Here is a 24,290-nt window from a genome sequence, read left to right as displayed (position 1 = left end):
GTGGGATGAAATCCAGATAGACAGCACACAGCGAGGGAAAGCGAGGAGCGTTTTAATCGGGTTGGAACGACGCAGAGGCCGGTTGAGTGGTTGTGCGATATTAATATCTTATGAGGGCTGTCTGGCGGCGCAAGCTCACCGTCTTGTGTGGCTTTGTGTTTGTGTGACGCAGCCGCGACCATTGCGGAGGCTAAATGGAGCAACTGTGAACATGCACGAGGGAAGGACGCTACCTTTCACTTCGCTGACTTCCCCAGATGCTTTGGTCCAAAGAAAGATGGAAAGGAATTGGAAGAGTAAGACAGTTTATTGAATCCTGCTTTTCACTGTGGAATGAAACAGAACTGTTAGATAGAAGTTTTTTGCTCTCTCTCTTCTGCATAGCTCACTTAGATCATACATATGGGCAGCGTTAAAGACCAAGTGGTGAACATGCCAAAAAGATTTAGTTTTCCATTATACAAAGCTTCACTGTATCTGGAAAGTAATGTGCAAGTTAACATCTGTGTTGTCTGCCAACTTGTGCTTTCTGCTCCAGTTAAAGGCGATGAATAGGCGTAGTAAACAAACCTCCTTCTTCTTCTAGACTTGAGCCAAGGCTGCTGCACAACACCCAGTCAGTGAGCCGTCCGGACAGGTGACCGTCCGTGCGCCGCATCACAGAGCCTCTCGCCATTCCCCGTTTGATTCCTCAACCTACAGGCACCATGACCTCGGAGCTGGAAAGTAGCCTGACCTCAATGGACTGGCTGCCCCAGCTCAGCATGAGGGCAACCATCCAGAAGTCAGACGCGGGTCACCACTACCACGGTCACCAGCATGGTCACCACTATCACAGTCATCATGTCCCAGGGAAGAAAATCTCACATCTCGAGCCAGGAACCACGCTGGACCAGGAGGAAGCTGCACAGCACAGAGACGGTAAACCACCCTACAGCTACGCCAGCCTCATCACCTTCGCAATCAACGGCTCGCCACGCAAACGGATGACCCTCAGTGAGATCTACCAGTGGATCTGTGACAACTTTCCATACTATCGGGAGGCAGGCAGTGGCTGGAAGGTAAGAGCGATGTTATATGAAATCCTGACCTCTACTGGGTTAAGCTTCTTTTCCTGGTTCTAGTATGAGTCTGGTCCTATAGGGTGGTAAAAAAAGGCGACACCTTGTAACACGATTCCTGCTGTCGTTAATATAATATTAATCTTAAGTATTCAGAAGTTATTTGAAAAAAATTATTTTAAATGTCTGACTTGGCGCCGTGTCTTTTGCAATGTGTGAGTGACAGCGTGCACGTCTTACCTCCTGTGCTTTGCTTGTTAAAAGGCGAAATTGTTTTGCAAAATGGGTTTTTGAGTCTGTTGCTGCTACCTTGGCTGATTCAGACCCGTCGGGACTGACTGACAAGTATTTTTTGTTGTTGTTGTTTGGAGATGGCAAATCAAGTTAGTGGTGGAAGCAACTGATTCTGCAGTTTGAAGGCGACTGTCTAGCCCAGGGGTGGGCAAACCTTTTGACTCGCGGCCCACACTGGGTTCTAAAACCGGAACAGATGGATGGACTGTTTGTGTGAACTAATATAAAAGACATGAAAAAGCCATTACAGGAAAGGATTTTGCCTTTTACAAGTGAAAGAGGTCAAATGAATGAGGTTTAATTATAATACAATTTTATTTAATTATATAATTTGGACAACTTTGGTGGGCCGGATTGAAAAGCCCAACGGGCTGTAGTTTGCCCATGCCTGGTCTAGCCTATCTACATATGCAGTAGGATTCCCATGTACTTCAAACCTGGCAACACCCTGAGACAGATGCTGGTCCACCCGAAAGACAAAACACCCTGAGACAGATGCTGGTCCACCCGAAAGACAAAACACCCTGAGACAGATGCTGGTCCACCCGAAAGACAAAACACCCTGAGACAGATGCTGGTCCACTGGAAAGACAGGGAGGGGGCAACAACCCTTCACCTTAAGGATGGTGTTTTGGGTATTTTGGGTGTTTTGGGTATTTTGTTTGTTTTCTAGTATCTAAACTCTCTACCGGTCTCTCAGAACTGAAGAAGCCTCCTGCATGAGAGGTGAAAAGTCTTCAATCACACTTGAGCAAGTCCAGTTGATTCTCCATTTTTGTACTTTCTGACACATGTAGTACTTGACCATTCAGATATTATCATAATCAACATGTCAAATTCCTTATTGGCATATCCTCCTGCAGGTGGGTAATATATTCCGTGATCAGGCGGTTCCTCACAGTCTATATTTATTTTGTATGATATTTTAGGAAGCCAGTTGTCAGTGGAAAAAGGTTCATGATATGAAGTGAGTTTGCATTCAGAATTTGACTTACAGATATTTGACAAGTGAAGTATGTATTGTAATGTCTTATTTTATATAATCTGTTTCGATGACCTTGTTCTTTTGACATGGTTATTATATTGCTGTCTGAAGTGGCAGTGTACTTGTCGTCATGCTGATGTTGGGGATGCAGTTTGACCTCTTTTTTTCTTTTTAAGGGAGATTAGTTTTAGTTGTTTGGAGAGGTTTTCCACAGGGTGGAATCCATATATGAGATGCTGGTTTATAAATGCATGTTCACGTGCGCATCGCATGAATAATCTCACCTTATCCTCGTTGATCTCTAAACAATTTTTGTATTCCTGTCTTGGAGCCAAGTAGCTTGTGAAATATAAGGCGTGCAGAACTAATTAATACGTCGTTGTTCCATTGTGCGTTTCGCATCAGGTCGTGCTTCTGCCCTCCCACCCAAAAACGAAAGGGATCACCGATCACAAATAAGCCATTTAATAATTTATTACTTTTTGAAGACTACACCGATATTTGATGAGCCACTGAAAGAGCTTGCGTTAAGGAAGAAAATGCAATACTGTATTACAATTTGAAAGGCTTTGAGCCCTCAGCACTGCTGCGAGTGCTCAAAATGAACAGCTCTATTGCAGGAGTTACCTGGAAGAGCCCAGAAACCTTTTAGGCACCCGGGAGTGATTGACAGATGTATTTCGTCTCATTCAGACGGCATTATTACATCGTTATGTAGATGTCGCCGTGCAAATCCTGGCTAATATCAGCAGAAAGCGGCTGTGCTATTGGAGACAAATGAATCGAGCCTGGCGGTTGCCTCTTGGGGATTCTCTACCTTATTAGTGAAGAGGGGGACAGATATAGTCCTTCCACCAACACATCGAAAAGGCAGCAAACTATCAACCACTCTGATTCCGTCTCTCATTATTTCTCTTTCTTTCCCTTTCTATCTTCGTCTCCAAGTACTTGCACTTCACCCCCCCCCCCCCCCCCCCCCCCCACACACACACACACACACTTTCCATCCCTTAGTAACTCACTACCTCTTGCCTCCTCTTCTTTCCCTTTCACAAACCTGCGTTTGTTTCCTATCTGTAATCTTCAATTCATCATTCCCAGTGCAGAGATGTATGCCAGAAAGGGAGACAAAGAGGTTGTGATGCAAGCCAGGTTGTGTTGGCAGCGCTTCCTACCTGTGTGTAGGATTCAGTCAATGTGTTTTCTGCTGTGGAGAAGCAGGCCAGGGGTTATTAAGACCATTCAGGCTTTCATTCGCTCACTTCAGCTCTTGACTACCTTCTCCTACTGGTTTATTGTGCCAAGATGTTTCAGTATCCCGTAATTACACTTCTATATTCATTGATTTGTGTGTGTTTTTGTGTGTGTGTTACTGCCTTCTGGATGGGTTGTGTGGTTCTATTTTCACATGTTCTGGTGTTTGGCCACAATTCAACTCAATTCAATTTTATTTCTATAGCGCCAGATCACAACAGAAAGTTATCTCAAGGCACTTTACAGGATTAGCAGGGAAAGACCAACAGGGAAAGACACAACCCAACTTGACCCAGAAGAGCAAGAACTTTGGCAACGGAGGCAAGGAAAAACTTCCCTTTAACAGGCAGAAACCTTGGACAGAACCTAAGGCTCATGGTGGACGGCCGTCTGTCTGACTGGCTGGAACATCAGTATGGAGAGATTGCATAATGCTTTCCAGGACTTGTGCGTCAGTGTCATGAGCAAATGACAGAATATGTTCATAGCACAGCTTTTTATAAGACGGCTAACGCAACGTCACACAGATCCATGGGGATAAAGCTCATTTAAACGCAAGCTGCTTTAGCCATGCACGAACTGACATTTTAGAAGCGTGTCAAATGGCAAATTAAGCGCTTCAAGGTGAAAGCATGGGTTTTTGTTTCTGTTCATTAGTAAACTTCTATTTACTGGATGACCTTACTCAGCAATGAAGGGGCCTGATAATACCAGCCATGGCCGTCACAGGTGAAGTTACATAAGTCCAGTTCATTCCAGTTCAGGTGATTGCTGTCAGCTGGACAAAGTGGTACACAGACGCAGAGATAGTCTGGCTGCCACATTGTTGGCTCTCTCGCTCTCATTCACACAAACATGTTGTAAGCACACACTTTGAAATGTGTGTTTTCTGAATGTTCCAACTCCAGGCGAGCACTCAGGCTTTGGGAAAACGCCTCGTACTTGGTCTGCTGTGCTCGGCGTCTCCTTCACCCTCTTCCACAAATGCGTGCGCACACACACAGGCTCGTACACCCACAGAGACTCGCACTCAGGTCGGCGGCGTACGTGTGCAGTCTACAGATTGCACATGGGGAGCGCAGCAGGAGAGGAGAGGCGGTGGGGAGGGGAGGAAGGGTGAATTGGAGAAGAGAGAGGAGACTGTCATAGAGCAGGGGAGAGTTTTACTACCCTGCACACGCACTCCGTCTGCTCTCTATGATAATATGAGAATGCAGGAATGGAAGAGTTGAAACCAGGACAACACATACATGCTCAATACACACACACACACACACACACACACACACACACACACGTGTGTACATAACTGCAATAATCTATGCATCTCAGTGAAATTAAACACATGCTTCTTTGTGGCCCCCAGAGGTGTGCACCTCATAATTAGTTTCCTCAACTTGCTTATTTTCACATCTTTTGCTCACGATTCCAACCTATGATACAGATTCTGTCCACATTAGCATAGCGTGAGTTTTTTCAGGGGAGGACATATCGTTAGCCTAATAGCATAATAGCCTAAGCCCTTGGTAATGCCTCTTGGTAATGGGGCAATTATGCTATGAGGTTAACGAATTATGATTTCTGAGACATAAATCTGTGGTAAAAATGCCAGTTACACTATCACAAAACCTCTGATCGGCTCAAATCTACAGGCCGAAGCAATGCAAACTAAGATTACTTGACATCCAACCTGTGATGAAGTATTTGCCATGGACGGTTGTCTGCTCTCACAGATTTCCTTTTTCATCTTCTCTTTTGATGGCCTCAGGCTACAAACATCTCTTGTCATTTGCTATTTTTGGAAGTACAGATCATCATAGTCTTTTTTGTTTTTAACTATTATCAATCCAAAAAGCAACAGATTTTTGGCACGATGCTGCCCCCCCCCCCCCCAGTTTGGCACAGACACTTGTCTCCTCTGCCATGGAGATTAAACCATCAGTTGAGTTTAGTTTGTCTGTAGCAGCTTTAGACAAAAATCTACACAGCTTTTCATGAAACTGAATGGGAGAGAAGAAGTCATCAATCTTTGGAGTGGATCTGGACAAGGAATCTTCCCATCTTATTTTTAAGATGGGAAGGTGTTTTTAAGGTGTTCAGCATATGGCAGCAGAGCGATGCGCATTCTCTTACACATCAAGAACACGGTATAGTTTTATACAAATGAGAAGTTCAATTCAAGCAGCACAACCACAGCTGCCAAATGCAGGAAGTCCAGCTCGAAAAAAAAAACTATCTTCAGTTTAACCTGAGTGTTATATCAGCAGCCCAACATCAGGAAGGATTCAATCTGACAAATTAAATTAGTGCTGTCCTTAAAATAAACATGATTATAATTGTGAATGTTCCACATGTTGACATTTTTCATTCAGTTGTTACCCACAAAGAAAGCTGTTCAAAGTGGCCCTCATATTTCTTTAAGTGAAACATGCACCAGGGGTTAGTTCTTCATTCAGTCTCTGTTGTCGGATGATATCGGTAAACAAAAGCACAAGTCGAACTAGCTTTGACATTCCTTGCAGCCATCATGGAAAAAGGAGGGAGGGGGGCCCTCCTACACAAGAGTGCATCTCTCACAATTCACAATGAGCCTCAGGATCCTCTATGAATGATAATGACAGTTTATGCAGAACTGATTGATCAGTAGGCAGCACTTTTATGTATTTGGAGCCCTTAACTCAGGCACAATCTGCTCAGGAGCAGTTTACCTCACTAACCCCCCCCCCCCCCCCCCCAGTGTTGTAACCCTGAGAGAACCACGAATCCTGCTTTATAGTCCAGGCCTCAGGTCCAATTAAATCAAAAGCCTTTTTATACATTTGTGGACACTCCAGAATATGTCATTGCTTTGGCCCATATTATCCATAATAGCTGATTAAAACAGCAATATATTGAAAAAAACTAGGACACAGTACACTTAATAGAGATTTAAGCTCCATCCGACCTTTTTAACTCACTGATCAATTCAGAATCTATTGAATGAACAAAATATTCTATTCAGCCTGGAGATAATGATGGGAATACTCAGTTACTCAAAGCTCAACAGCATAGCCTTCCCATTATTTACTTGTATTACTGTATTTTCCTCAAATGGCTTGTGCTTGCTAACCTAACGAACCTGCTCTCTTATGACCCCGTTGCCTTGGGCCAGCTCCCATGCAGCCAGGCTAATTGCCATCAAATTAGCCTGGGCTAATGCGACGTTGCAGAGGGCAGTGCTCCCATGATGGCCTTTGGCCTTTGGCTGAACACCACGTGTCACAGAAACTCTCCTGACAGGAGGCAGCGCAGGCTCCAGCCCTCTCCTCCCGGCTCTGTGGGAGATCTGTGGTGGAGCAGGAGGGTGGTCACGAGTGCACACTGTCAAGTGTGCTCACGTTGCTGCTGGAAGTCGGTATGTGGAGGTGCTGGAGGTGCAGCGAGGCCCATGAGCGTCTGTCTTTTGCTTATTTGTGAGTCTTGTTTGAGACATTTGGAAGAACTGTGTGCACTTATTGCGGGTCTTCTTTGTGGGGTGTGGGTGTCCCCATTTTAGTTTTACAGTGTGTGTGTGTGTGTGTGCTCTCTCTTGGTATTTTCCATCATCATAAGAATCTGATACCGGTGACTGGAGAAAGCCGACATCTGTTCATTTAGTTGAATCTCACCTTTTGACTGCGTTGATCTCTCGTCACTAAGTATGTGTGTGTGCAGCCCAAACATTTCCAGTTTGCGTGTCACTTTAGACCAGATGTTGGTGTGTGTGTGTGTGTGTATGTGTGTGTTCAAGGTGAAAGTCTCCCTTGTGAGAGATTTCTATTCAGCCAGACAACACTCTGAAAGAGCTCACCTCATCCAAGGCGGTTATTTTTTCCCCATTATGTCAGTGTACCTAAGAGGAACAGTCCCAGGGTAGTGTGACCCTCATAATATAAGTGTAACCATGGCAACATGTCCCTAGACTTTAGAGTCATTATTAAGTTTTTCAAGAAAAGCAGTATTTCACTATTTGACAGATCAAATTGGAATCAAAATACAATAAACCATCACAGTTAAATCTTTAGTTCAAGCCAGTGTCATTATTTGATCACCTAAAGTAGTGAATTGTCTATGAGCACTATAAATATAAGCACGCATGATCTAAGATTATTACCTGGATGCAGGCCAATATTTGCATTCTTAGCAATATCCTGAGTAATGAAATGTGTACAATTGATAGAATCATATTGCTAAAACTGAAAAATACACTGATTGCTGTCCACATTTTACTTTTTACTTTTTCTTCAGCACAAAACGAATGTGTCTTAGGCTAGGACTTTTAGCTGTGGACAATCCTTATGCAACAAGACGTTAAAGGAACGATGACCTAATAATAGCTACGGTGACCTTTCTTTATGAGACGATATATAACAGGAACATTTTACCTTTGTCCCTTATGCATATTTAATATAAACTGTTGCTATCATTGGACGCGCAAATTGAACTTATCATTGGAGTGTCATATTTAGGCTGTCCCCATACACATGGACATAAACAGACACAGCAGCTATTAATTATGCTTTTAATTACATGCTAATCACTAATAGCGATCTCTGTATTAAATTCTTAATTAAAAGCAAGACATTTTTTTTTATTTCTCCTGGAGGATTTGGCCCCCGCCCAGGCCTGCAGCGCTCTCCATATGGCTAATGATAGGCTTAAGGCTAGTTTTTCTAGCTCTCTGGAATGCGAAAAAAGACACCACAGCTTGAGCTAATTTTCTAGATGCTGGCTTTGCACACTGCAATGACACATAGGCCTGTATTTTTCGTCAGACCATAAATACCAAATAGAGCAAATGTTGGCCAAATCAGACACTTTGCATAAATGTATTGGAACATTTTTGTGTCATTAGAACCAGTTTAGAAGGCCTGTCAGATAACAGACAGTTGATTTTCACTGAGGTCTAAAGGCTTTTATAATTCTATATCTTTCTTCAGCATTTGGTCAGTAAGCTTGTTTTTTTTAATTTTATTTAACCTTTATTTAACCAGGTAAGTCAATTGAGAATTAATTCTCTTTTTCACCTAAGATGCATGTTTTTTGGTGGTGGGAGGAAGCTGGAGAACCCGGAGAGAACCCACACAGACACGGGGAGAACATGCAAACTGAACCTTGCTGTGAGGCAACGGTGCTAACCACTGTGCCACCGTTGCTGCTCAGAGTCCCATCAGGAGTAACATATACAGCATCACTAGGTGAACAATCTTAAAGGAAACCAGCCAGTTATATAGAATAATCGACAGATCTTCACACACTTTTTGTAGCGGTTGCTGTTTCTGATCTGTTCTACTTCCTCCTATTTGGCTTAGTAAAGAAATTAAAAAAGCCAAAATCTGCGATGGGATGTCATCGAAGCCCCGCGATGAGCTGGCGACGCGGCCGAGGTGTACCCCGCCTCTTGCCCATAACAAGCTGGGATAGGCTTCCACCTGCAAAGTGGAAAAGTAGAATAAAATAGATGAATGGATGGATGGATGGATGTCATAAAAACATTCTGGTGACAAATGGAAAAAAACCTCCAATCTCTAAAATGTTTCGCGGGTCGTGACTTATGAGTCTCATTGTTAAACTAAAACTGTTTCACTGCCACCGTTCAATCGACTGTTTTAATCACAGAGAGGGTTAAAGGTGGAAGAAATCCGACTTCAGCTTCACCTTGTCAGAGACGTGGGCCATGTCTGAGCCAGACTTCTGTTGAATCAATAGGACATAACTCACAGCAGAGTGGTCTTCATTTCATTAAGTCAGAATGAGGATAGAAAAAAGGAGGTTGTCAAGTGTGATTGGGAGGCAGGAAGCAATCAGCTCTTCCTCGTTCCCCTTCCTCCTCCTTCCTTGCTCACTCATCTGGATGCCCGGTGACAAACGCTGTCACTTTGCCAGGACGAGTTGCTCCGCGCAACCAGCAGTGCTTGTAATTTTTGAAAAACTATATTAAAATAGCGGCTTAAAGGATTTGTCTCTCTAAATAAGTTGCAAGATGAGAAATCCTTCTGCTGTGACAGGGGGGAGCTGGCGCAGAGTTTGAATAGTCTGACCTTTGCTGGTTCAGGGAAAATTCATTTGAGATTGAGGAAAAATAGCCGCTGTTTCTGTCACCGATCGACCGCTAATCAGGGGGCTGGATGCCGGGGTGCCACTGCAGGTCAGAATTAGACCCTTGGGTAAGATAATGAACCCCAAATTTCTCCCATCCTGAAGGATGTTTGATGTTCGGATGTGTGCGACTGGTTGTGTGAATGTATTTCTTGTGGCCACTGCCTTCAGTGTGTGAATGCTGCTGTTTTGTCGTGAAGCCCTTTGAGTGGCTGAAAAATCTAGAAATGCAAAATCTAAACCCTTTTAAGGAGACCTACCCCAGGGTGAGTCTAGTTGGCTCACCCTGGGGTAGGTCTCCTTAAAAGGGTTTGCACGACAGGACTGTTGGTCACATGAGATGTCTGTGTAGGTTCTCGTCATCCAGCTCATGGTAAATCATGAAGAACAAAAAAGAAGAATCAACTGGTTAATTATTCGTATTTGATCCTCCAACCTATAGAAACTATAAACACTCTGTTGGAGCTGTTCCTGTGCTGCCTTTTAATAGTTGTGACAATATTTGCTGATTTGATTCCCCTCCTGGCAACTCAACCTGGCCTAGCCTGATATGAGAGGTTTTTCTTTGGACAGCATGATGATGAGTCAAAGAGGTTTCTCAATTCCATTCATTATTATGTTGCTGTGGATGAAAGCATCTGCTTAATGATTAGCTTTTGGCAACAAACAAGGAATTTATTTTTTGCTCTCTATCTGCTAACTGAGAGGAGATGTCGGCGCATCAGCAGTATCATAACAAAATAACATACTTGTTGTTTTTGGCTCAGAGGAGCAATGACGAGGACAAGAGGTGGATCAGAGCAACCATCACCGCCGAACGCTTCAGGGGTAATTCCTTGGTTCGATGTTCCTGCTTCCTTGGTGGTCGGTGGAGTGAAGGCTGACTTATTCTCCATTCCTCTTGCAGTTATGTCCGTCTTAAGCGGCGTATCGTCACTGATGCATTCACTATATGGTAGTCGAGAGTCAAAGGTTTCAGCAACAGTAAAAATGATGACGACACCTGGTAGTGGTGTATTCTGTGGTTGTCTCCGAGGCCATTAAAAACATTAGGGCAAGTAGACAGAGAGATTTTTTCACTTTGTCGCTTCATTTTTTTTTGTCTTTGTTGTGTCTCAGTGCTTTTGTTGTGCCTTACCTTAATTATGTCTTCGCTGTCTCCCACCATTTTCAGTGGTATTACTGAGTTTTATCTGTATTCATAAGCTCTCTAAAAAACATATAAGAAATGAATGCATATTACAGACAGAGCTTCTCTTGTATTGTAGTTTTGCTAGTTGATTGTGTTTGACTCCCCCCCCCCCCCCCCCCCCCTTTCTGTTCAGTGGGAACTTTGAGGATCCACTGGGGGAAATTTCTAATATGGATTCTGATCAACTTGTTATAGTGATGATTTTTATTTGCTGGGATCCCATTTCAAATGCCAGTCTTAAAGGACGTCGTTATTTTATGATTTATCAGCTCAGATTATGTAACATATACTTTCAGACGCCGAGCTCCACTTTTGGTCAGCACAAAAACAGGAACTGATGAGACAAACTCCAAACCACATGAAATCAGATTAGGGCTGTGGAGATTCAAAGCTAGACACACGTAACCTCTGACATTTGCCAGAACAGACAGGCGTCTGTAGTTGCCGTACGACGCTGTGGTGTGTTGGCCTGCTGTTTGCAGCGATACACTTCAGTGTACCTGTGCTGTTTTGGAGCTTCCTGTGAGAAACAGCAGCGTGCACACACACGCACACACATGCACACACACTTATGTGCAGGTGCATGCATAAGCAAAAACTGAGTGAAATACATAGGTACAACAGCCAATAAACACACACTCCACAGACACACATGCACACACACTTTTCATCTTATAGATGACTTGTGTGAAGTACGTCAGTGATGGAGGGAAGAGGGCTTGGGGAGGGAAATGAATATGTATTAGAAGGGGCTTCAAGTAGTGACTTCCATTCAAGCTGGCATTCTGGTGAAGTGTCTGTCACTCCGTCACCGTCAGGATATAATAAGACATCTCAATGATGCTCGAAACCCAGGAGACTTCACTTCTAAGGCACCTGTCCGTATATGCACGCACCCCCCACCTTCTCTCTCCACCCGACTCCAGCTTTTTATTTCTTTGTACCTTCTGCACCCTCCCTCCTCCCTGCTCCTTCTCCTTCCCTTCCAAGTTTAACATATTTTTACCCTCTCTTTATGCATATGTGGGTTCTATTGCAAGTGGAAGAGATCTCCTCCATCTCTTTTCAGCAAATAGCCCCTCTTGCCATATATTCTAACCTTTTCCCCATGTCTTTTTTTTTTTAATCTCTTGTTCTGTCTGCATGCAACTCTCTGACACCACCATGCATTCATCCTGAAGGACCTGAGATAGATTATTTGCAGCTCAAACTTCCTAAGTCCTGAATTGGTTAATGTCATGGAGAACCACTGGGTCTGTGACCTACACTCCCTGCAAGCACACAGCTAAGAAAGGATCTCAACTGGATGCAACAGGGAGCTACAATACATACTGAGGGACATGTTGTAATTGCCAATAATGAAACTATTTCAGATAAACATATAGACAATAAAAAACATATATTTTTCAATTAACATTAGGTGGTGTGCACCTTTGAAGTTGGTTTGTAATCTGCTGATAAACACAAAAAAACTAGTAGAACAAGCTGCCACCAGTCTCAGGACATGAAGCTGCTACATTTGCATGTGTTGACTGGAGAGCCAAAACGAGTCATCTCTGCTCTGTTCCTTTTCAATTAACCAGAAGATGACACAAGTCTAGTTTGCAGTGCATGTCCTGCAACAGTTCAGAGAGGAGAGAAAGCAACAGCAACAAAGAGTTAGTGAATATTAAATGAGCCTTATGTTTTTCACCATCTTGGCTCTTATTTGATGTTTGCGAGAACCACAGGTTACGAACGTCTTTCTAAAATCCATCAATATTAAATGTTCCTTTTATTGATATCAGCCTTAAGAAGCAGGTTATTGTTGAATCTTGCTGTAGACACGCAAAGGTACCTGTCTTCCACTTCTGTTACAGCTTACCAAGCAACATGAATTAATTTATTCAACAACAACAACAACAAAAAAACATCAAAATCTACTTTTCTTTCCTTCATCTCCAAAACCACAGTGTTGAATCAGTGCAATTTGTTTTCAGCAGTCTTTGCATTATTTCTTCTAAAGCTCAACGTTGTAGAAGCTTTTTTTTTCCAGACTAAGCTGTGATATTGTATTTAGAATTTATTTTCTGCATAATCAGGAGACCTGATGTTGGTAATTGTGCCTCATGTTGAGGGTAACTTATTTAGGAATTAGTCAACGCCATAACGTGGAACCAAACATGTTTACACCCCTGGTACAGAAAATGTTTCTATATGGATCTTTCCATTAATAGTATGTATTTAAAATGACATTATAACTGGATACCTGATTAGGAGCTTTGTCACTTTTAGTGCTCGCTTACTTACTTCTAGTTGTCAGAAATCTAGCTTCATTTGATCTCCTCTCCACCATGCTCCACCTCACCGGCGTGGATAGGCCTGCAATGAGGCAGGTCGCCATCACTGGCCTTTTCAGTGTAATCAGCATCATTTCATTAAAGTTGTTGTCTCAACCGCAAGATATCACTCCTCAAAGACCGTTTCATTTAGTTTGCAAGAAAATCTGCTCATCCTATCCGCTTTTGTAACATTTGTGTGGCCTGTTTCCCGCGTGTACACGCCCAGTTTCTTACACCCCGTTCCTTTTTCCTTGCACCTGAAAGCATGTTCCTAAAGGCTGACGTTTTTGTCACACATCAAATTTGATCACATTGTAGTTTGTCCAAAAGCCACCCATGCTTATCAAACCTACTTACATAACTAGCCTCTTCAGGTCTGGGATGCTGCACTCTGTTTTAAACAGCAACAGCAGCAGCAAACAGTTGTTTGACCTTATTCTTCTACAACATCACTCTTAATCTCCCGTTTTGTAAAAATTGCTCATCAAATCAGGAGGCATCATGGGAAATATCCACGTACGGTAGATTACAAAATGTGTAAGATGATGTTCTCAATGAAATGTGGTCTGTCATAAAACATGCCTATTCTCAAATAAGTTAAAATAAAATATATTTATTTCTCAATTCTACTTGTCTCTATACACTCATGTGATATTAGCTTTTTGATATAATTCGAGTAAATAATTATCCAATATTATTTGTTATTAACTTGTGAATTGTCTGTTCCGGGATGATTATTTCATAAAAATAGGATTCTACTCCAACAAAAAAACTTTCACGATTGCAAAATATTATAGTCTCTTCAGTTTCAAGATTGTCTTAAGTGATTTCCCTTTCAGTGATTAAATACAGTATTGTATTTCTATGAATTAACATCGACCTGCTTTTGTGGACATTTAACTGAAGCTCTCCTTCCTTCATGAAGCCAGAATCCCTGGCCTTCATTCGAGGGTTTGTTATGTTTCACACATGATGCTTGTGACTGTGTCATCCATCAGCGACTGGGCAGGAATGACACGGCCGCAGCAAAGCTCATTAATCAGACGAGGTGAGGCGTGGGTGGAAGGAGGACACGGCATCGGATCTCATCGCCAAACTTAAAGCACCCTTAACTATCGTGTTTATTGATGATGATGATGATGACTTACTATTCTGTAGTTAAGCAGGCATTCATACACAAGCACACACACACACACACACAGTTTTCTTCCTGAACATTTACCTCATTGGTGTGGAAGGCTTTTGTGTACATCTTACTGTCATTGACAAAGAGAAAGTTCTGTTAGTGACCTTTTTTGAGAACGTGTGGGCGGCTTAGACTTTCGGTGGGTCTGCATTTCTATGTACTTCAGTTTTGCAAAGACTCTCTTCAAACCTTGAAAACCTAAATGGAAGGAAAAAGAATAACATATCGCTGGGCTTTTCACCAACAATCCACGTATGTTGAGAGCAGCATTTTGAGCAGCACCTCAGGGACGTTCATTGTTTAATCCACTTACAGTTGCCCGTGGCATTCCCAGCAGCCTCAATTGTGCCCAGCGTATTGATGTAACACCATGCCTTCATCGTGATCATTGTAAAGACGGACAGCCTGACAGACCTGCAGATGATGGACACTTTAGTGTCTCCATTAGTTTTTGATTTTGATTATTAACGTTGATTTTTACAGCTCTAATTTTTGTGAGGAAGCATACACAACATGGCATGGCATCTCCTCAAATCCAAAGACATCAATTCTTCACAGTCAGCCTTTGACCTATCAGATGGATTCACCACCATGTGGTCAGTCGGATCGGCATTCACCTTGATCAGTTCAGCTTAGATTAATTGGCTTTCAATGTGGTGGTGACCATGAGGTTAACTAGCATGATGACCGAGTGATGAGTTAATACGGACACACTGGTATCTGAAAGGACTATCATAAGAGACCGAAACCTAAAGCATTTAAAATAAATAAAGGGAAAATATCCTTTTACTTTGCGTGTGGACTTTGTCTCCGTGCACCGGGAAAAACCTTGATCAAAACTTTAGCCACATTTCTAGTGTGCACTGTCCTGGAAAAGTATTTATTGCATCGTCAGTAGTCCAAGGCAAGGAGCGTAAAAGGTTGACCTTTTTAGTAGCTGCTCAGGCTGCTTGGAGCTGCACCTGAGGTGCTACAAAAGAATGAGCACCAGGAACCATGCAGGTCACTTTTACCTGGTGGTCAGCCTCAAAGGACGAGTCGAGTGGAGCCGGTACTAAGCAGTGGAAATTGGGCTTTAATGACAACATATGATCAACAAAATCCATATTGGCAACTTTGTGATTTACTGTTGGGGCTTAACACACAGATACTTTGAAGCAAACAGCCAGATTGAAGTATACTGGGTTGTGTGGACTTTGCAAGCGGTGCAAAATCTGTGCACAAAAACTCCTTGGGTAATAATAAAAGTCACGTGTAAATAAAGAAAGCTAGATGGGCTGACGGTTGAAGTGACAGCAGTCTTGGTGTTAATGATCAAACACCTCCTCCCACAGGAGCGTTTACGGAGCAGATGGTTGCCTTCGTGTGTTGAGCTTGTGGCATTTCTGTTTTGCCATTTTCCATCTCCAGACTGCCGCACACTTCCTGGATGGATGTCCTCAAAACAGCCAGCCCCGCCAGCAGCCAGAATGAGAGTGAGCCCTTGTCACAGGTCAAAAATGTCTCCTTTGGAGCAGTTCATTCAAACAGATTTTTCCCTCTCAAAATATTTTAATTCTGATATTATGGATAAAGCTCTCAATATCTCTCAACGAGAAAAGCACTCAGAGAGCACAGACCTCCGCCGAGCCGCTCATTCCCCTCCTAATTGGATTTACACCGTCCACGTGGTGATCTGGATCATCACCAAAAGGTTATAAATTGTTCTTGGTATTTTTATACACCAACCATGAAAAGTCAAAGTGAATCAGAGTTGATGTGTATTTGTAACAGATTTTTGAATCCGTAAATGGGGTTTAATATTTTGTACTGACTCCATTCTGGATCCGATCCGGATGAAATTTGGTGGTGAGATAGAGACGATGACGGTGTCAAATTCCATAAACACCGGTCAATAACCAACCGAGATATTGAGGAACAAACTTTGACGCACAATTGACGGCACTGCACATAACAAATATCTTCTGGATTGTCACCAATCATCATTAATCATCAGTTCCTGGGAACATTCCCAACATTTCCTGAAAATGTCATCCATATCCGTTCAGAACCTTTTGAGTTATCTTGCTAAAGGACGGACAGACAGACAGACAAACACCGGCGATTACATAACCCCCACCTCGCCTCGGCGGCGGTGGAAATAGGAGGAATAGGCGAGGACATATTTTTGATTCTCTTCATATTAGTCCTGTCGTCTTTTGCATAACATTGAAATACTCCTGCAGTAAATGCTGTAGACTAGAACCAGTTGGAAACTGGATCTGCATTCTTGTATTAAACAAGGTGTCAAATTGCTCAATTTCTTTGTTTCCTCTCATTTCCTCTCTTTGTCTTTTTTCTCTCTCTTCCTATTCCTCCCTGTCTGTCTCTCCTTGCAGAACTCAATACGACACAACCTGTCCTTGAACAAATGTTTTCTCAAAGTGCCTCGCTCCAAAGATGACCCTGGAAAAGTAAGTATTTCTTCAGCAATGTGACTGAAAAGCACCGTTTAAATTACGGTTCGGCACACAATGACAATGCAAGGCTATTTCAGCAATCTTACAAATGAGACACGCGTGCACACACACACACACTTGTTCATTAGTGCACCCAGAGACACTAGTGTTCACACATGTCCTGTACTGGTGTTCTTTCTTTGACACACACACACACACACAAAGAATATGCACTTAAACACAATTTGTAGCTCCATAACCACCTGAATACTTAATGCTGATTCTTCTGTTTTCTGTGCCGGTTCCGATATTGATTCTGCCACGTAATAATGTGGTACAGGCAGTAATGAATAATAATAAGTGTATGTAGGTACACTCCTTCAGATGCAGGGAGTGTCTGCATCTGTTCTGCTTTATTAGGACCCGTTCCCCTCTCCCACTCTCGCGCTCACACAAACGCAATCATCGAGAGCATCCGCTATTTTTCACCGCTGCCGTCAGGAAGCACAGCGGCCACTTCGGCAGCACCAGTTTGATAATAGCAATTTGTCAAGTCCTTGTTTGTGATGAATCAAACGAATTGCTCAGACGAGGGGTGGGGGTGGGGGGGGGGGGGGGGATACATAATTACAGTGGATCACTGAAGCTTGACCTTACAAGATTTTTTTTAATACGAACTCAAATATGTGCATTTCCGCTCATCGCAGGGTTAATGTAAGAAAACTTTTCACTGAACAATCCAAACTCTGCTTGTTTTCTTTGAAAGAGTATGGAAGAGGGAGTATCTCCAGACTGAGGGGAATTTGGACTCATTGAAAAATGAATTAGAGGTGGGGGGGGGGGGGGGGAGAAGTCTTAAATTATTCAAAGGAAATCCTTGGGCTTTAGACACAAAGAGACCAGCTCTCCCGATTAGCCTGACTCGGACCTGACCAGCACCTTAACTCACACTGTGGATCGAAGTGGTCGATACCTCGGCGTGGGGGGGGTGCAGAGAAGTTGAATGTATGAGCTCAGTTTGAAACCATGGAGAGAGCAGAGGAGCTAAATCATAAATGTGCTAACGTTAATTGGATGTGTACTGCTCAGTGATGTGGGACTGAGAGACAGGAGGAGGAGAAGAGGCAAGGATAGGAGAGATGGGGGGTAGATGTGTGTGCGCGTGTGTGTGTGTGGCCTAGATGAACCTTCTGAATTCAGTCTGCAGCTCTGGGCCACCTTGGGAGACAGAAAAAAAAAAGGAGGAAAGTAAAATCAGAGCAAAATCAGGAACCTAAAAGTAATTGATTTCCATCGCTCTCGTATGAATTTGTGTTAGAGGCTACTGTGATTTAACATTTGTGTATCAGGAGGATTGCAGTGGATTTTTCTGGGGAATGGAAGTAAGAGCACGCATTACAATCAGCGACTACTCAAGAAACCCAATTGGATATGGAACTGGAATAACAAGTTGCATCATGCACTGAAGCAGTATCGGAAACAGATCTAACGGAAATGCTCTTTAGAATGGGATGGATTTTGTTGCAAAATCGACAGATAATAAGCTGTAAGGGACTGTTCATTATTGATGAGAGGGGAGGGGGCAGTGCGGAACAGGGGAGGCACTTCAAATAATTTTTTTAACCACTGGGAAGGTGCTTTATTTTTGGCCCAGGGAGTCGCATACAACTTCAAATAGTTTTATTTTATACCCCATTGTAACATTTGCAATTAACAAAACATCAGAGCCCTCCAATATCCTGAAACTAAATCTGATTTGTTCTCTTTGATATTGAGAGTCAAATCAGCTCTACAACCCACTGTGGGTGTGGAACTAAGGGTTTGGTTCCATCCTGGAGGTTCTGCAGACTGCTGCTACTTTAATCCTCTGAAGATGGTGTTAAACACACACACACACACACACACACGCCCGCGCACACGACACATTTTTTACAAGGTCGGAAAATTTAATACATTCAATTTAATGCAGAGTTTACAAGGAGGCAGGAATGATTTAGAATGATTTGTCATTTTTAAAAGTTTAACTTATTAGTACCGTAATTGTAAGAAATGGTTTGGGACGTTGTGCTCTGCATTTCAAAGGGTACTCAGCTTTGTATTTTATGCAGGTCAAACGTTTAATGCAGGTTTCCTTGGGTGAACGGTGAACCTTTAAAATCACCTACTTACAGGTTTTGGCCTATTATCATTCAAAACACAAAACATCCCGTCTCAAGATACATTTTTGTATTTATTTTGCAGGCAGTGTAAAATGAACTGAATACTTTGTCTTGGAATTGAACGTTTTTCACCCCCCCCCCCCCCCCCCAAGTGATGTTGCTATTTTTTGAATGGGGTTACTTTTACCATCTCTGATTCGTTGCTGAAGAAAAATGCACAAAAGAACAGCACATTACACACATTAAACCTGCAAAGTGCTGAAAAGGACAGAATAAATACACAAACAGAGCAACTTCCATCAAACTCAAGCTCTTTGTTTCACTCTCTAGGGTTCCTACTGGGCCATTGACACCAATCCTAAAGAAGACACGGTACCGAGCAGGCCAAAGAAGAGACCACGCTCTGGAGAAAGGGTAAGCGCCGTAACCATGCATTTCAAATATCTCATTTTAACGCTGCAGATGATATGAGGCCATATATAAGCCCTATTACGCTTTCACTCACTTAATACTCAACGAGCATCTGCATCTTCAAAGTACTCGGAAGTGAGGTTTTTGCTGCTGCAACATTTTTATCTCACCTTCCAATTTAAGGTTCCAAATTCATAACTGAATTTATTTCATAACCATGTCCCATCGCTGAGACGCCGCATCGTCTTTTTAAAATGTTCCTGACATTATGAGAAGGAAATCGCGGAGGAATATATGAGACTGAAAGAACAAAGTTTTTTCCATTCACTTGAGATGCTAAACAAATGTTAGTATAAGGATTTCCAATGTTGTCTCGTTTTCCACACTGTAATGGCACCAGGATGCAGCAGCAGGCCGGCGGAGTCCTCAAAGGCGGAGCTAATTGTAAACAGTGATATACCATCGCGCTAGAGAAATGTATTTGTAAGAACTTGAGATTGATGGGTTCAACTTTTGACTTGATGATGACGTTGCATCAGGTCGGCAGGTCACCGGAGTGACAAATATTTTCCTTAGGGACCTCATGTTTGGGCACGTTACGTCACTGAACCCTTGACCTGACCAACTGAAGCAGGTCCAGATCATCGCATGCCCCCACAGAGGCAACTGCCTCTCTTACCCTGATGCGCCCATCCTTCTGGAACAGAGTAAATCAGAAATCAGGACTCATCAAACCACATGACCTTTTCGCATTCAAGCGACTTTGAGTTTCCAGAAAAGTGCTATATAAATAAAATGTATTACTATTATTATTAAACTTTTTTGCTTCCTGGCTTTTCCCCGACTCATTGGGGGCTTTCTTGAGGCTTGCACAGCTGTTTAGTCCCAATCCCTTTAGAGTTCTTTTTTCATTGTGCATGTAGAAATGTTCTTTACACGTTTTTGGAGGTGGGAAGAAGCCTGAGAACCCACGCAGACACTGGAAGAACAAGCAAACGGCGCACAGAAATTGAACCTGGGGCAATCTTCCTGTGAGGCTACAGCGCTACCCACTGCACCACCACGCTGCCCCATTCTGATATTATTATATGACTTGTATTTGGTCTCAGAATATTATCTCTTGTTCGTTTGCTTCTTGCTCTGGTGCACAGATTGGACTGATGGCTTGATTTGTCAGCATCTTTAACTTTAACTGGTGACATGGTGGCCGATATGAGGAAAGTTACAACTTACAACCTGATGAGCATTTCCTGTGGTGAGGCAGCTGATGGCAAACGAGGGAATGATGAGTGAGAGTGTAAAGATTATCGGTAGGACAGACTTCAAGTCAATGCTTGCTAAAAGTAGCGTAGCTGCTGCATAGGGCAGCTCATACTGAGTGGGGTTCTGTGAGTGAGAGAGAGCAGCAGCAAACAGCCAACTACCCGGCGTCATTTAATGCTGCAGCTTCTCCAGACCAACAAAAGTCTTGCACATTGTTTCCCCACGTTTATTTCTGATGTACTGTATGAATCCACACCAGACATGGATGAAAAACAATAATACCCGTCTGATTGTTGACCTCTAACTGTCAGCTGCTTCTAGATCCAGGTCCAGATTCCTATAAATCATGATTCAACTTTGATCAGGCGTGATATTGATCACACAATATTGAGCAATTGACTAATCAACATATTTTTCTATTGTGAGATGAGACAAACTTTTTTTTTTTTTACTACAATTTAAGTATTATTTAATTACACATTCTGACTGATAGAAGCTCTCTTCACTTACTTACTTAAGATGTACAAATGTTTAAATTTATATAGTACTGAATTTAAGGGATAATTATAATTTTCATAATTCGCAAACACGTAGTATAAATTAGGTAACAATCGATTTGTAACTAAACATTTTGCGCTGTGGAATCTTTTATGAGAGTACGTACCTCTTGAGAAAAAGTTAGAGATTCCTCCCATAATGGCTTCATAAATATTCAACACACTCAGCAAGTTCAGGCATCATTTTAGCTCACCTTTAATTATCTGACAGTTTCGCTCCAACAGCACACTAAGCAAAATATCTTAATTGGAGCAAAACTATTCCGAGACATCGCTGTTTGCATCCCACAGCGACAGGTTAAAGCTGCAGCTAGCTTTAAAGGTAGCATCACAGCCCTTCTGCAGCCAAGCTGGAGAAACCAGCTTCTGAGATGAGTGAAAACTGTGTGAAATTTCACAAGGCTGCTTTATATCCAGGTTCTGATTTTCTCTAACGAGCCGCTGACCCACTGAATTGTGTCTCAATGCGTACAAGCCTGTTGTTGCAGTAGAGAAAGACCAGCATAATTTCATTGCAGTGCAGCAGAGCTGGTCCTCTACCTTCCTCTCTCATCCTCTGCATCCATCTCTGTTTGTGTATGTTGATCATTATCTCTCTGTGAGTCTGTTTTTCTGCCACTCATTTCTCTCCCTCTCTCCTGTATCGCTGCTCTAGCCTTCCCCTCTCCAGGGAACACAGGCAGACGGGGAGCAGCACAGTGCAAAATCGCAGCTGCTCATTGGAGGAAGATTTGAGGTAAGGGAGGGGAAAAAAGTCGGGGGGGGGGGGCATGGTGGGAAAATAGAAACAATTGTGACAGAAAGGATGCCGAAAAAGTGGGAAAAGACATCAAGGAAGGGGGGGAAGGTAAAGCCAAGCTGCAAGGGGAAGGAGGCGAATAAGCATGAGGGAGTGGAGGGAGGAGGGGGAGTATTCTTGTGTTCCAGTTAATTACCACAGAAGGCCCCGGGGCTGCCGCGAGACATATTTACTTCACGGGGTTTTTTTTTTGTAACAAACATTAATTAATTCAGAGCCATGTCATTTCGTCTTACATGGATGGGCCCTTCGACCCCTTTTCTTGCGCTTCACTTGCGCCGCCGGCAGACACGCTGGGGGGGATGTCACGTGAGCCGAGGGGGGGGGGGGGGGACAGGAAGGTTTTAAGTGCTGGAATTTATGGCAGTGTTGCCGTCTGTAAGAGAAGCTAAGCGGAATACGGTGCAGGAGAAGTCTTTAAAGTCTCCTGATGACAGCAGCCGAGTGAATGAATGAGATTGGAAATTGGCAGCGAGGATAAACCTCAGCTGCATAAATGCATTGTATGAATGTGTTGACAGCCACTGCACACTTAGTTTAGTACCTGCGTCTCCGGTGCCCGTAGCATAATCACTCTCTTTCATTTCCTGTTTGTCATTCTGTCTGCTTGTGTGTTTGTCCATCACCGCTCAATTATCTCCCTCCCTGCGCTTCCTTTTTCTTTCCCCTTTTCCACAATCCTTCTTCACTTCTCTCTTCACCTCTCGGCTTGTCTTCCTTTTTAAGTGCTCTGCCAGAGAACCGACAACCCTCTTCACTGGGAGTTTATCATAAATTAAAGATTGCATTGTTACCAACCAATCCTCTTACTGTAAGCAGTTTGGGGAAGGCAGGCGAGCTGTCTTGAACCCTAAAAGGAGTCAGACAGGGAGAAAAAAAAATACTGTCCTTATTTATTTATTTTCACTATTGCTGGCGTCAAACTCGTCGATCTCTGAACTGCTCCTCGGTTAACCCTAGTTTAGCAGAAAATTAACTGCGGCTGAATAGATTTTAGAGGTTTGAATATTGCATGAAGATTGCTTGATTTATCTTATCAAATGCAAGTAATGCGGCCACTTTTCAGTGTGTGCAAGTGTCCGGTAATTTAAATGAAGAGCGCCTCAACCGGTTCACACAGATGGAGCCTGGGGCATGGCGATGATTCAGGAGGCGCCGCTCAAAATCACAAACTGGCAGCATTCAGAAATTCTTCCTAACCTCAGTCACATTTCATTTCCTTCCCCATTTTTATCGTCAGTGCTCCTCTGCATATTCCAGTCGATGGAGAGCACATTCAAAATCGATTTGTGTTAATTGATAGGTATGACTGTTGCAGTTTAAAAAGTGCTTGAACATATTTTTTAAAGTTGTTAAATTTAGTATTATTCCCACAAGTAACACAGGCTGAAGAAACTACAGCGGGTTTATGTTCATATCATATCGTCTGTCTTGTGTTGAATAGAGATGTGACCTTAAGAAGATGCAACTCAACTAGACAAAAGCATTCATTCATTTTCCAACCGCTGTATCTGTAAATGGGAAACAGCGGGGGCTGGAACCCGTCCCAGCAGTCTACGGGCAAGAAGCAGGGTACACCCTGGACAAGCCGCCAGGTCATCGCCGAGCCACACATAGACAGACAATCAGTCACACGCACACCTACGGACAATTTAGTGTAACCATCGCACCTAAGATGCATGTTTTTTGGTGGTGGGAGAAACCCGGAGAACCCAGAGAGGACCCACGCAGACACGGGCAGAACATAGAAACTCCTCACAGAAAGAGCCCAAGTTGGATTTGAACCTGCAACCTTCTTGCTGTGAGGCAGCAGCGTACCCACCGTGCTGCCGAGACAAAATCAACAAAGACGACTTTTTTCTGGACTTAAACGTCACTGCCTGAAGGAGTCCTAGAGCCTTTTGACTGACAAACAAACACTTGATATCCCCACTCAAGCCCCAAGTTTATAAAGCTTGTTTAAAACAAAAAGTGTCACAAATGAATTAATAAATAGGACTTGGGCAAGACTTGATGGTGCATTCAGCTGAACTTCGTAAAAATTAAACCCCTAATCATTTGGCCAGGTAATTTAAAGCAGGGTAAGTCCCTTTTTACATTTAGCGTGGCATTATGACTTGTTGAGGAATGGAAATGATTGATCGTGCAGACTTGAGAATGACGTGATGAAAACAATGACTTGGTGCCACCGCTGATATTCATTGTGCTGCATAGTAATTTATATATATATATTTTTGTTTTGTTCACTATCAC

The 24,290-nt window shown here is 42.9% G+C and overlaps 1 protein-coding gene across 1 annotated transcript in view; it reads left to right on the top strand.

Moving 5' to 3' along the window:
- The first annotated feature begins 211 nt into the window (after positions 1-211).
- The window catches only part of LOC137904654 (forkhead box protein J3-like), a 38,685-nt gene continuing 14,606 nt past the window's right edge, over positions 212-24,290 (top strand). The window contains exons 1-5 of the mRNA XM_068748860.1: positions 212-296; positions 703-1,061; positions 16,789-16,863; positions 19,338-19,421; positions 21,894-21,974. Of these exons, the coding sequence (XP_068604961.1) occupies positions 212-296; positions 703-1,061; positions 16,789-16,863; positions 19,338-19,421; positions 21,894-21,974 (684 nt within the window). The remainder of the gene's footprint in view (positions 297-702; positions 1,062-16,788; positions 16,864-19,337; positions 19,422-21,893; positions 21,975-24,290) is intronic.

The sequence above is a fragment of the Brachionichthys hirsutus genome, chromosome 2, assembly GCF_040956055.1.
Source record: "Brachionichthys hirsutus isolate HB-005 chromosome 2, CSIRO-AGI_Bhir_v1, whole genome shotgun sequence".
Taxonomy (NCBI): Eukaryota; Metazoa; Chordata; class Actinopteri; order Lophiiformes; family Brachionichthyidae; genus Brachionichthys; species Brachionichthys hirsutus.
Note: the sequence above shows the minus strand (reverse complement) of the source record. Positions and strands in the feature narration are given on the sequence as shown.